This window comes from Poecilia mexicana, unplaced genomic scaffold (genome assembly GCF_051168715.1).
Source record: "Poecilia mexicana isolate PSO_F unplaced genomic scaffold, ASM5116871v1 scaffold_3, whole genome shotgun sequence".
NCBI classification, from domain to species: domain Eukaryota; kingdom Metazoa; phylum Chordata; class Actinopteri; order Cyprinodontiformes; family Poeciliidae; genus Poecilia; species Poecilia mexicana.
Genome location: NW_028263372.1, coordinates 35,185,636 through 35,199,320, shown reverse-complemented (window position 1 = coordinate 35,199,320; position 13,685 = coordinate 35,185,636). Strand labels below are relative to the sequence as shown.

The 13,685-nt window shown below is 33.9% G+C and overlaps 2 protein-coding genes across 4 annotated transcripts in view; both read left to right on the top strand.

Annotated features, from left to right (window-relative positions):
- ppip5k1a (diphosphoinositol pentakisphosphate kinase 1a) overlaps positions 1-13,685 on the top strand; it is a 55,865-nt gene that overhangs the window by 28,230 nt on the left and 13,950 nt on the right. Inside the window, exon 27 of one of the 3 annotated variants that reach the window (XM_088004499.1) lies at positions 12,517-12,579. The exons of the other annotated variants lie outside the window; for them this stretch is intronic. Within the exon in view, the coding sequence (XP_087860625.1) occupies positions 12,517-12,579 (63 nt within the window). The remainder of the gene's footprint in view (positions 1-12,516; positions 12,580-13,685) is intronic. 3 annotated transcript variants of the gene reach the window in all.
- LOC148160297 (uncharacterized) lies at positions 963-9,688 on the top strand. The gene is made up of 16 exons (XM_088004594.1): positions 963-1,020; positions 2,322-2,384; positions 3,167-3,229; positions 3,466-3,561; positions 3,810-3,893; positions 5,803-5,871; positions 6,105-6,170; positions 6,404-6,469; positions 6,740-6,814; positions 7,058-7,141; positions 7,352-7,426; positions 7,671-7,754; positions 7,977-8,051; positions 8,291-8,347; positions 8,578-8,652; positions 8,741-9,688. The coding sequence occupies exons 1-16, from the start codon at positions 963-965 to the stop codon at positions 8,839-8,841; spliced, it is 1,191 nt and encodes a 396-aa protein (XP_087860720.1). The 3' UTR covers positions 8,842-9,688.

Here is a 13,685-nt window from a genome sequence, read left to right as displayed (position 1 = left end):
GATGGGACTATGGCATTGAAAATAACTTGGATTATTTGAGGTTTTTGTTTTTTGAACCTTCTGGAGGAGTTAAAGTTTGGCACAACTGATATTTAGCAGATTCAGGAATACCTCCGTACTTTGCAGCAGAAGCTGCGTTTCCATTGACCTTCAAATTGGGATTATGAAAATAAATTTGCTTAATGGAAACACTAATCTAAAACATGTTTTTGCACTGAGATGGGTTTTTAGAATCCAAGCTAGTGTATTTTGCACAATTGCAATGGAGACAATTTTTTCCACATGATCAACAACCGGAAGTTACTATTAGCAGAAATAACAAAGAAGACGACAGGAAGTGGTTGGATACAGCCTGTTTCTTATTGTCTTATTGCGTGAACAAAATTTTTTACAGGTGATTTTAATTGTGTCTCTTATTTAATGAAAACGCTAGATTTCGAAATCATATTTTTTTGACACCAGTCGAATATTGACAAAGTTTTGCACACAAAGTTTTGCACACCTTTCTAATGGAAACGTGCGTGTATGTGTGTGTGCGTGCGTGCGTGCGTGCGTGTGTGTGTCCCCCCCCCCCAACCAGGTAGCTTTGGAAATCTGGTGGCTTTTTTTTAAGCTGAAATGTCCAAATTCAGGTGAAAGTCAAACTAATGTGAATTTATTGTCCACAGTGGGTTGATCAGGTCTCAGATGTCAGTTGTTTTGAATCTTCATCTGTTCTACTTAATTTTAAAAGTCTTTAAAGTATTCTAACAGCATATGAGTCCCATTTGATGTTGTGAAAATGACAGAAGGCATTTATCTATTGTGGTTAGCCTTGATTTTCATTCACTCACTACTATGTAAATATCTCAGTATTTACTGAGAATAATGCTATATATTGATATTTTGTGCAGATTTATATACATGATAATCAGTATTTTAATATTTTTTTTGTTTTTAACTAATAGAACAAAGTAGAAGAGATGAGGCCAGGAGAGTTGAGAGGGGAAAGAAACAGGGAGCAGGTGAGAAAGTTGCCAGGTTGAGCTTCATTTTCATTCGTTCCTTTGTACTCATCTCAATATTTACTGAGAGTGATGAGGCCCGAGCAGCGAAATGCTGCAAAGGCCTGGTGGATCTTATTTAATGGATCTTGTGTCATTATTATTCTTTTCTGCCAGAGGTCGCAGATTTGGTGCCTAAACATTTTCAAAAATTTGCAAAATTCTTTGTCAAAATTGTCCCATTAAGGGTTTTAATGGAGTCGTTGCTGAACTGAGGTAGGCCAAGCCGTACATAGCAGAGATCTGAAGCTTGATACATAGGTAGATCCTCCTAGATAAGGAAAAAAACTCTCTTGGATGTATGTCCTAAAATGTACAGGGATGTGGCCATTTTGGGTCAAAGGGCAAATTTGGCCATTTTTCACACCTCGAACTTTAATTAACTCCTCTGGGGTATTTTAAGCTGTCTGGTTCATTTTTGCTCAGCATGCAGTTTAGTGATGGGGGATTAAAAGTTATCAAAATGTTGAGTTTTTTAGCACACTTTGCCAAGTGGCAAAATCAAACAAAACATTATAACTTTCATATAGAAATACTAATTTACACCAAACTTGGTATGAGGCATCCATGTTGGATGATCGACAACAATATGTGGTCATATGCTGACATCATCAAAGCCACACCCCCTCAAAACAGGAAGTCTTTTTTTTTTTTTGGAAAGCTCCATCTCTGACCCTCTTGACCTAATCAGGATGATCTTGTGTCAGAAGACAGATAACAAGTTGGTCTCACTTTTTTTAAAGCACAAAGAGTTTGTGCTGTAAGGCATGGGCGTGGCGAAGTCGGAGGTCATGCCATTGCCATACGTTTGGCTCTGACTTTCACAGATATGAGCTGAGCTGCACCAAACTTACTACGATTGGTCCTAATCCAGTCCAGTACTAGAAGTCTATAAAGCCATGCTTTGACTGACAATCATGGCATTTGTTGCATATGTTTATCATGGCAGGACCAACCAAAAAGTCTCCTGGAGCCATGTCCCAAACCAAGCAGGAAGTCGGCCATTTTGAATCAAAGCTGCCATTTGTCTCTTTCACACATATCTGAGCTAACTCCTACAGCTTTGGACTTGCATACTTCTGAATCACTTCTGAGTCAGATGTATTAGATGTGCACAGAGCAGTGCAGGCATAAATTATAATCTGTCAAAAGAACAGATTATCTAATGGCTTTCAGATTTTTCCGTCATTTAAAAACAGAACAAGCAAAATAATCTGTTAATGTAACCCCTGAGATTTATATATACACTTTGCTTTAATATTTTTTTTGTTTTTTGAGTAATAGAACAAAAGAGAAGAGAGCAGGTCAGGAAGACTGAGAAAGGAAAGAAACATGACTCAGGTGAGAAAGCTGCCAGGTGATTTAATGATTATCAAGTCAGGAGATTTCTTTAATGTGATTTTAAATTAACTTTAATTCTTGCAACTTGTCTCACTCAGCTCAATTTTTTTAGCTTGATTTTCACTCATTCTTATGTATTCATCTCCAAATTTTCTGAGAATAATTTTGTCTGTTGATATCATAGATTTATATGTAAAGTGATCCCTCGCTATAACGCAGTTCACCTTTCGTGGTCTCGCTGCTTCGCGGATTTTTTTGTGCCGTTTTTTTCACAGTGCATTGTGTTCTGCGTCCTGATTGGCTAAAAAGTCTCCCAGCTCCTTCTCCACCTATGTGCCAATAACGTTACAGTATTTAAATAAGTAATACAGATTCGCCATTCAGGAGATGAAAACTGAAATTTTGAATGCCTGCTGGAAAAAACTGGCCAGAATCAGCGTAAAACCCGACCGGAGGCTCGCTTGACGAGATCCATCGTTCTGCCGTAGATCCAGCTGTGAAACTTGCAGGGCAGGTTGGAGGAGACGCTTTGATGACATGACACCGGATCAGATTAAGGCCCGATTGATGCACACGCACATCCGCTGACATGAAAACAGGTTTTGTTCTTTGGTTTCAATGTGGAGTAATTAACTATGCTGTGTAATAACCGTAAAAAATAAAAGTAACTCTACTTCGCGGATCTCGCTTATCGCGGGCTACTTTTGGAACGCACCCCCCACGAAAAATGAGGGATCACTGTACATACTTTATTTTAATATGTTTTTGTTTGGTTTTTTAAGTTGTAGAACTTGGTAAAAGAGAGGTGGCCAAGAAAAGTGAGAAGGATAAAAAAGAGGGATCAGGTGAGAAAGTTGCCAGGTGATTTGACACCACAAAGTGATCATCAGTTCAGGAGATTTCCTTAATGTGATTTTAAATTAATTTTTATTCAACTCGCATTTAGCTCCATTTTCTGAGCTTGATTTTCACTCATTCCTATGTAATAGTCTTAATACTTGCTGAGGATAATTCTATTTATTGATATTATCATAGATTTATAAATACACTGTATTTTGATATTTTTTTGTTTTGTAACTAGTAGAAGCCGGTAAAAGAGAGGTGGCCAAGAAAAGTGAGAAACGTGAGAAAAGAGACAAAAGAGAGAAAAGTGAGAGGGATAAAACAGAGGAATCAGGTGAGAAAGATGCCAGATGGTTTGAGTTTAGGCCACAAAGTGATTTACATGTCAAGAGATTTCCTTAAAGTGATTTTAAATTAACTTTAATTCAACTTGTCACATTTTGTTAAATTTTTTAAACTTGGTTTTCACTCATTCTTATGCAATAATGTCAATATTTTTTGAGGAAAGGGCTGTATCTTGACATTGTGCATGAATTTATATATATTTAGACTTTATTTTATATTTTGTTTTCTAACTAATAGAACAGAGTGGAAAAGAGGAGGGCAAGAAACATGTGAAACGTGAGAAAAGAGAGAAAAGAGAGAGGGATAAAATAGAGGAATCAGGTGAGAAAGATGCCAGACAACAAAGTGATTATTAGTTCAGGAGATTTCTTTAATGTGATTTTAAATTAACTTTTATTCATGTAACTTGTCAGACTCAGCTAAATATTTGAGCTTGATTTTAACTCAGTTTTATGTAATTATCTCAATATTTATTGAGAATAAGGTTATATGTTGATACTATGTATAGATTTATATGTATACACTTTGTTTTATATTTTTGTTTTCTAACTAATAGAACAGAGTAGAAAAGATGAGACTAAGAAAAGTGAGAAAAAAGAGAAAAGTGAGAAAAGTGAAAAGGATAAAACAGAGGAATCAGGTGAGAAAGATGCCAGGTGGTTTGAGTTGAGGCCACAAAGTGATTATCATGTCAGATTTCCTTAATGTGATTTTAAATTAACTTTAATTCAACTTGTCACATTTAGCTCAGTTTTCAGAGCTTGATTTGAACTCATTCTTATGTAACCATCTCAATATTTGCTGACAATTATTGTGTTTATTGATATTATCCAGTGACATGCGGTGAGGTTCATTGCTCTGACTTACGACTTATATAGACACCATGCATGTTATTGGACGTATGGAAATTTCGCACAGGCATACAACGCTGGGGGGCAAAAGACTAATCATTTACATGTCATCCATAGCCGCGTTAACTCAGCGAAACTTAGAAATGTAGGTATTAATTTCTTGCTATGATCCACAGCAAAGGGAAAGAGGTATTCACCAAGCTGCGCAGACTCGTTGCCATAGCAACTGACAACAATGCCACTTCATGTTTTAGGATTTAACACTAAAAAAACATTCAAGAATTTTGTGCACAGAACATTTAGTCTGTTGTTGTATGTTTTAGGCTTAATGTTTTATTAATAAATAATTTCTGTGGTAGATTAGCTACCGCTTCTACTTTAGTGAATTACTTAGACATACAAACTGTAGCCCACAAAACGCACATTTCATTAAAAAACTAAACAAAAACATCTTATTGCTGCCTTACCTTTACTTATCAATGAAATCCATGCACCGCTAATTCTGCATAAAAATATCCGTTCATCCAAAGCCAAGTCTATCCTCAGCATGTCTTTTCTGCTCCGTCTGAGAATCATCAAACTGTCTGGAAGCAAAACCTTCAGCTCCGGTGTTGGTCTTCCTTTAGTTATTTTCTCCTGCTTCAACTGAAAATCCACTTTAGAAAACTGTTTAAGTGCAGAAATGTAGTCTTTCATGTTGACGTCGGAAGAGAGGAGAAAACAAAAATATCGCTGTACTTATTTACTGTGTGGCTAGCTCCATGGCTAGCTCACTGTGTCTTACTCTGCAGTTGTGGAATCACAATGTCTGGGATCATGAGCGCCCCCTGCCATGAGGCAGGAGAACTGCCTGCCTCCCCTGGAGTCTGTTATCTGCCGTTTCTGATCGCTCCTCCGCACACAAAACACGATACACACACAGTTGGTGACAAAAAACACTGTACATTATATACATAAGCGAAATTATGGAAAATCAGTCCATATATTAAATGTTTTTTAGCCATTTTATTGCCGGCGTACAGACAGGAGGAACTGCTCCCATAGAATGGCAGCCAGTGCAGTTAGAGAGGTTGATCAGTCCAGGTGAGGCTCAGCTTCCTGCTGCCTCACCGGCTTCGCTTCTGAGCATTTGAATGTGAAAATACGAAAATCCAGCAATATTCAAGAAAAAAATAATCAGAATTGGTTAAGCTAAGTAAAAAATAGGTACTTTATAGTACAAACCACAGGGTGAAAATAGCAATATAAATGATTTTATTACTATTCTTCCATGATGACAGGTGAGGCTCTGCCTCACCTGCCTACACTGACCGCACGTCACTGATATTATAGATTTATAAATACTCTTTATTTTGATTTTTTTTTTATTTTGCAACTAGGAGAACTCGGTAAAACAGAGGTGGCCAAGAAAAGTGAGAAAAGTGAAAAGGATAAAACAGAAGAATCAGGTGAGAAAGATGCCAGGTGGTTTGAGTTGAGGCCAAAAAGTGATTATCAATTCACTTCATTTTGAAAATAACTTTTCTTAAATATGTCACTTTTAGATACAATTTTTTAGCTCAATTTTCACTCATTCTTTTGTAATAATTTCAATATTTATGAGAATAAGGCTATGTGTTGATATTATGTATAGATTTATATATATTGACTTTATTTTATATTTTTGTTTTCTAACTAATAGAACAGAGTATAAAAGATGAGACTAAGAAAAGTGAGAAAAGTGAAAAGGATAAAACAGAGGAATCAGGTGAGAAAGATGCCAGGTGGTTTGAGTTGAGGCCAAAAAGTGATTATCAATTCACTTCATTTTGAAAATAACTTTTCTTAAATATGTCACTTTTAGATACAATTTTTTAGCTCAATTTTCACTCATTCTTTTGTAATAATTTCAATATTTATGAGAATAAGGCTATGTGTTGATATTATGTATAGATTTATATATATTGACTTTATTTTATATTTTTGTTTTCTAACTAATAGAACAGAGTATAAAAGATGAGACTAAGAAAAGTGAGAAAAGTGAAAAGGATAAAACAGAGGAATCAGGTGAGAAAGATGCCAGGTGGTTTGAGTTGAGGCCACGAAGTGATTATCATGTCAGATTTCCTTAATGTGATTTTAAATTAACTTTAATTCAACTTGTCACATTTAGCTCAGTTTTTTAGCTTGATTTGAACTCAGATTTATGCAATAATATCAATTTTATGCAATAATATCAATATTTATTGAGAATAAGGCTATATGTTGATATTATGTGTGTGTGTGTATATATATATATATTTTTTTTTATTTTTTATTTTTTCTTCTAACTAATAGAACAGAGTGGAAAAGATGAGGCTAAGAAAAGTGAGAAAAAAGAGGAAAGTGAAAAGGATAAAACAGAGGAATCAGGTGAGAAAGATGCCAAATGATTTAATACAACAAAGTGATCATCAGATCAGGAGATTTCTTTAATGTGATTTTAAATTAACTTTTATTCATGTAACTTGTCAGACTCAGCTAAAAATTTTTAGCTTGATTTTAACTAAATTTTATGTAATTATCTCTATTTATTGAAAGTAGGGCTATATGTTATTATGAATATATTTATATATGTATACACTTTATTTTATATTTTTGTTTTCTAACTAATAGAACAGAGTGGAAAAGATGAGACGAAGAAAAGTGAGAAAAAAGAGAAAAGTGAGAAAAGTGAAAAGGATAAAACAGAGGAATCAGGTGAGGCCACAAAGTGATCATCAGATTAGGAGATTTCCTTAATGTGATTTTAAATTAACTTTAATTCAACTTGTCACATTTAGCTCAATTTTCTGACCTCACTCTTATGCAATAATATCAATATTGATTGAGAATAAGGCTATATGTGGATATTATGTATAGATTTATATGTATAAATTTTGTTTTATATTTTTGTTTTCTAACTAATAGAACAGAGTAGAAAAGATGAGATGAAGAAAAGTGAGAAAAATGAGAAAAGTGAAAAGGATAAAACAGAGGAATCAGGTGAGAAAGATGCCAAATGGTTTAAGACAACAAAGTGATTATTAGTTCAGGAGATTTCCTTAATGTGATTTTAAATTAACTTTTATTCAACTTGTTACATTTAGCTAATTCTTTTAGCTTGATTTAAACTCAGTTTTATGCAATAATATCAATATTTATTAAGAATAAAGTTATATGTTGATATTGTTCATAGATTTACACACATATACACTTTATTTAAATACTTTTGTTTTCTAACTAATAGAACAGAGTATAAAAGATGGAAAAAATGAGACTAAGAAAAGTGAGAAAATTGAGAAAAGTGAAAAGGATAAAACAGAGGAATCAGGTGAGAAAGATGCCAAATGGTTTAAGACAACAAAGTGATTATTAGTTCAGGAGATTTCCTTAATGTGATTTTAAATTATAGTTTAATTCAACTTGCTACATTTAGCTAATTCTTTTAGCTTGATTTAAGCTCAATTTTATGCAATAATATCAATATTTATTGAGAATAAGGCTATATGTTGATATTATATATACACTTATATTTTTGTTTTCTAACTAATAGAACAGAGTGGAAAAGATGAGACTAAGAAAAGTGAGACAAATGAGAAAAATGAAAAGGATAAAACAGAGGAATCAGGTGAGAAAGATGCCAAATGATTTAAGACAACAAAGTGATCATCAGATCAGGAGATTTCTTTAATGTGATTTTAAATTCACTTTTATTCATGTAACTTGTCAGACTTAGCTAAATATTTTTAGCTTGATTTTAACTAATTTTTATGTAATTATCTCTATTGAGAGTAAGGCTATATGTTATTATGAATAGATTTATATATGTATACACTTTATTTTATATTTTTGTTTTCTAACTAGTAGAACAGAGTATAAAAGATGAGGCTAAGAAAAGTGAAAAGGATAAAACAGAGGAATCAGGTGAGGCCACAAAGTGATCATCAGATTAGGAGATTTCCTTAATGTGATTTTAAATCAACTTTAATTCAACTTGTTACATTTAGCTCAGTTTTCTGAGCTTAAGTTAAACTCAGTTTTATGTAATAATATCAATATGTATTGAGAATAAGGTTAGGTTGATATGTTGATATTGTTCATAGATTTATACACATATGTACTTTATTTGAATACTTTTGTTTTCTAACTTATAGAACAGAGTATAAAAGATGGAAAAGATGAGACTAAGAAAAGTGAGAAAAATGAAAAGGATAAAACAGAGGAATCAGGTGAGTTGAGGCCACAAAGTGATTATGAGTGATATATATATATATATATATATATATCACTTTTATATTTTTGTTTTCTAACTAATAGAACAGAGTATAAAAGATGAGGCTAGGACAAGTGAGAAAAAAGAGAAAAGTGAGGAAAGTGAAAAGGATAAAACAGAGGAATCAGGTGAGGCAACAAAGTGATCATCAGTTCAGGAGATTTCCTTAATGTGATTTTAAATCAACTTTAATTCAACTTGTCACATTTAGCTAAAAAATTTTTAGCTTGATATTAACTCATTCTTATGTAATAATCTCAATATTTGCTGACAATTATTTTATTTATTGATATTATCATAGATTTATAAATACTCTTTATTTTGATATTTTGTTTTATTTTGCAACAAGTAGAACTCTGTAAAACAGAGGAGGCCAAGAAAAGTGAGGAAAGTAAAAAGGATAAAACAGAGGAATCAGGTGAGAAAGATGCCAAATGATTTAATACAACAAAGTGATTATTAGTTCAGGAGATTTCTTTAATGTGATTTTAAATTAACTTTTATTCATGTAACTTGTCAGACTCAGCTAAATATTTGAGCTTGATTTTAACTCAGTTTTATGTAATTATCTCAATATTTATTGCGAGTAAGGCTCTATGTTATTATGAATATATTTATATATGTATACATTTTACTTTATATTTTTGTTTTCTAACTAATAGAACAGAGTATAAAAGATGAGGCTAAGAAAAGTGAGAAAAGTGAAAAGGATAAAACAGAGGAATCAGGTGAGAAAGATGCCAGGTGGTTTGAGTTGAGGCCACAAAGTGATTATCATGTCAGATTTCCTTAATGTGATTTTAAATTAACTTTAATTCAACTTGTCACATTTAGCTCAGTTTTTTTTTTTTACCGTGATTTAAACTCAGTTTTATGGAATAATATAAATATTTATGAGATTAAGGCTAATGTTGATATTATGTGGATTTATTTATGTATTTTACACTTTATTTTATATTTTTGTTTTGTAAGTAGTAGAACCTGGTAAAAGAGAGGAGGCTGAGAAAAGAGAGACAAGTGAGGGTGATAAAACGGAGGAATCAGGTGAGAAAGATGCCAGGTTAATAATTTTCATGTCAGGAGAGTTTGCATTATTTTAACTTCAGTTTTTATTGTGAAATCCAGATTTAAAATGTATTGGTTGTTTATTAGCTTGTTTCCTTAGGCTTTATATGAAATCCAGTTATTACTTACAGCATATTTTTTATAATCAGAAGATGGTGGAAATACTGAAGATGGAAACAGAAAGAACGAGAGTGCACCAGAAGATGAAGATGCTGGTGAGCAATAGACAGAACAGTGACGGCATTCCTGCCTGTTTGGAGTTATTGTAGACATTTCAGCAGAATAAGTGTCCATGTTGGAAGGTTTTCTGAAATATTTGTGGGGCAGCAGAAAATGCAGATGATTCGTACATAAATCACAGGAGAGAGACAGGTAAGAACAGGTAAATTAAATCATTCTTCTGCAAAGCAGTTACATGAATCCTTCACCACCAGGTGGCAGTGTGGGCAAACCGGTTCAGGTTATTTTATATTTCCTGGGGTTTTTGTGGCTTTTATCATAACTTAAAATGCACTTAAAAGTAGTAGATTATTTTTGTTTTGACCTACCAACTGGAGTTAATTACTGTCAGCTGCTATTAAGTTGTTCTTGTATGTTATCACCCTTATAGTAAGTATTTGTAATACTCTGCAAATCATTTTTTAAATGAATGATACAATGTTATTTGGAAGCTTTGGGTTCATACAGTTACTTGAAAGCCTTGAAAATGCAATTAGGTGTTTTTAGGGCTTGGAAAGTGCTGGACTTCTCTATAAAGTCCTTATTCCAGCTGTGCAGGTTTATAATAATCTAATGTTTGATTAAAACCCTAAATTTGGAAAACATTATTTTCAGTTGAAACCAGATATTTTCATGCACACAATAAATAGACACCTTTTTTTCTTGCTGTCTGTAGTTAAATCAGACTAAACCAAACTTTTTCATGCCTTTGTGTCTCCCTATGCAAACTTACCAACAATGCTACAAAATGTGTAAGGAAACATCAACTTTTAAAATGTTCTTTACTCACTAGTCAGTAATTATTACATTCACTTAGCAGAAAGAAAATGTACTTGATTTCTTTGGATTGTTTTGGGTTTTAAATGTTTATTTAATATGGCTCAGTGAGAAACAGTTTCTTGCTCTGTTGCAGTTTTGAACTTTACCCAGACTCTGACGTCTCTGATGTTGTTCCTCTGCACTTTCTTCTCTAGATTCTTCTCTTTGCTGTTGTTAATCTTAACTTTGATTAAGATTAGGATTCTGTGTAATCCTCAATAACTCCTTTTTTATTTGGCAGTTCCTTTAGCTCGCTGGTGATACAGGGTTTATTATTATCTGTGTTTTCTTGGGAATGTTGTTTTCCACACAGAAGTTTATATAGTCCATCACACACTCAGTTGTTTTATTAAACTTTATTTTCATAATTTTGACTTATTTTATACGATAACAATTTCGTATTATAATTAATTTTTTTTCCTGCATTATTCTGATTTATGGTAATGCGACTTTCCGTAATATTGGCACTTTAATTATGGGTCATTGCTTTTTTTTCTCACATTATTTCTGCTTTATTCTTATAATATTATGACTTTATGTTGTATGACTTTATTATTACATTAATATGATTTTTTTTCTCGTATTGTTTCGACTTACCGTCATACAACTTTATTCGGATAATAAGGTAACTTAATTTTTCCTGACTTTTTTCTCACAATATTATAACTTTTCTTGCAATGTAACTTTATTTCCGTCAATGTTTTTCTTACCAAGGCTCTAATGCTCATAGGAAATAGGATTATATGATGGAAAACTACATTTTTCTGTCCTCATGATATATTAAAATGATGCTCTGAAACATTTTAGTCTGACAAGAAAAGTAAGAAAGATGAATATAAAATAAAGCAGTCAGTTGTCTTATTGTTGAGCTGTTGTGATTTTTAATCCTGATTAGCTTTACTTTCTTATATTCCTTTAAATTTGGTCTTGATCAGATGTTCTCCAGGCTCTTTGGAGTCTGGATCTTTAGATTTAAATCTGACATATTGCCCAGCCCAACACTTTCCACCATCTTCCTCCACTTGCAGACAGATTTGTGAAAACATCTGGACTCCATTTGTGCATGTATCTATCAGACATGCTTAAAAAGAGGAGAAAACATAAAGATCCAAATAAATTCCCATTAATTTATTGTGCAGTGCAGGCACTGCTCAGCAACCATTTGCTGAGCAGTGCCTGCTGTGCTGCGGTTGTCCTGTAGGTGTCAGTGTGGGACTGTGCCGACTCGCCTCCATCCTCCTGATTGTCTCACCGTTGGTCTTTGTCATCCATCTTGTTGCACCTCGTTTTCAGGAATGAAAGGAATCAAACTAATTCAGCCTGTTCTTCCACATTTTAAAGAGTTAGTGCATGTTTTTCTTTAGCAACTTATTCAGAATACCTGAGTGTCGTCGTTTGGCTCGTGTTGCTTTGAGGAAAGCAGAGGCTTGAATTTTCTTTATTTTTTCGTTTGAGTTTTAATGGTTTCATGTCACTTCCTCATCTGAAGATGTTCCATTGACAGCCATGAGTAAAACATCTTCAAACATTTTGCATGTTTTACCTGAAACCAGGACATCCTTCTGATTCTCGAACCGCTCATTCGTTTAGGTTCATTTATTTTTCCCCGAGCACATTAGGGAAGCCCAGGGAATTACACAACATGATACATGTGAGCTGTTTTGGTTCATGGTGACTCTAGTGAATTTTTTATTTATTTATTTTTTTATTTCCTCAGAGTTGTTGTCTATGCCGGCAGTAAAACGATTTTCTGTGTCGTTTGCAAAGCATCCGACTAATGGTACGTCTGCTTCTTTCAAGTATTTTTCCACTGCACCTCCCTTTGTCTCGCATGCCTTCAAACTTTTAGTTTTTTTTTTTCTACTTTGGATATTTTTTTATTTTTTATTCCACATGGCCCTCCAGCATTTCCAGGTTTCCGTTATTTTGTTGATTTTGTACCAAATTTTTCTTTAATTCATTCACTTTGGACTCTTATTTTTCTAACACTGACATTCTCTGTCTAACCAGGGTTCCCACTAATCCTTCATTTTAAACCTTTTGAACAAATGTTGGGAATGTCAGCATATTTTCCAAAGGTTGTTAAAGAACAATTTTAATATAACTGGAAACATTTTACTAACTGTCTATGTAGAGCCGTGCAGAAATCCTCCTGTTGCTCATTCTTGCTGTAACTGGAAACGTTTTTCCTGCCTGGTTGTTGTTAGTTTGTTTTTATGGTTTCCCATGGTTCCTGAGGTTTGAACCAGGATTATTTAAGGTGTTTTCACACCTGATAGACTGGATAAACTCAGTTTGATTGGGAACCAGAGTTGCAACATTTATTACATTTCCAGCTGCTGTGGTCCTTTTTTTTCTGCTCTGAGTCAAACCAACCAAACTACTTGAGCAACCCGTTCCCCTCCTCTCCTCTGGGGGCGCTGCATCAAGAACCATTGAAGGAAACAACACAAAAACCTCTGAAGAAGACACTGAGCGCAACTTCCTTCTTCAGGAAATGTAAACAAAATGGAGTGGCGTCAGATTTTAGCTGTTGAAGGATTTTTCTTTTGTCTTTGGCTTAATATCACGAGTCATTTCTCCTGCCAGCAGTAGCTTAGTGTATTTGTTTTGGTTGTCTTTACCCAGAATGCCCTGCACTGTAGTCTGCCTCCTACTTTTGGAACGGGCTCTGGTTCGCTTGCCGTTCACGTTTGCACCAGAGTTCACTTCAATCAAACCCAGACCGAGGTTTATAGGCGGATTAGAGTTCACATTCAAACGAAATGGACGTTCTAATCAAACGAACCAGTTTGATTAAAGAGAACAGGGCTGGTGTGAATGCCCTCTTAATGTGTTTTTGGTAACACTTTACTTGAAGGGGTGTGCATAAGACTGACATAACAC

Coding starts and splice junctions, on each gene's coding strand:
- LOC148160297 (XM_088004594.1), top strand. CDS start 963: ATGAGGCCAGGAGAGTTGAGAGGGGAAAGAAACAGGGAGCAGGTGAGA. Junction 1,021..2,321: donor GCAGGTGAGAAAGTTGCCAG/GTTGAGCTTCAT, acceptor TTGTTTTTTGAG/TAATAGAACAAAAGAGAAGA. Junction 8,653..8,740: donor GGATAAAACAGAGGAATCAG/GTGAGTTGAGGC, acceptor TCTAACTAATAG/AACAGAGTATAAAAGATGAG.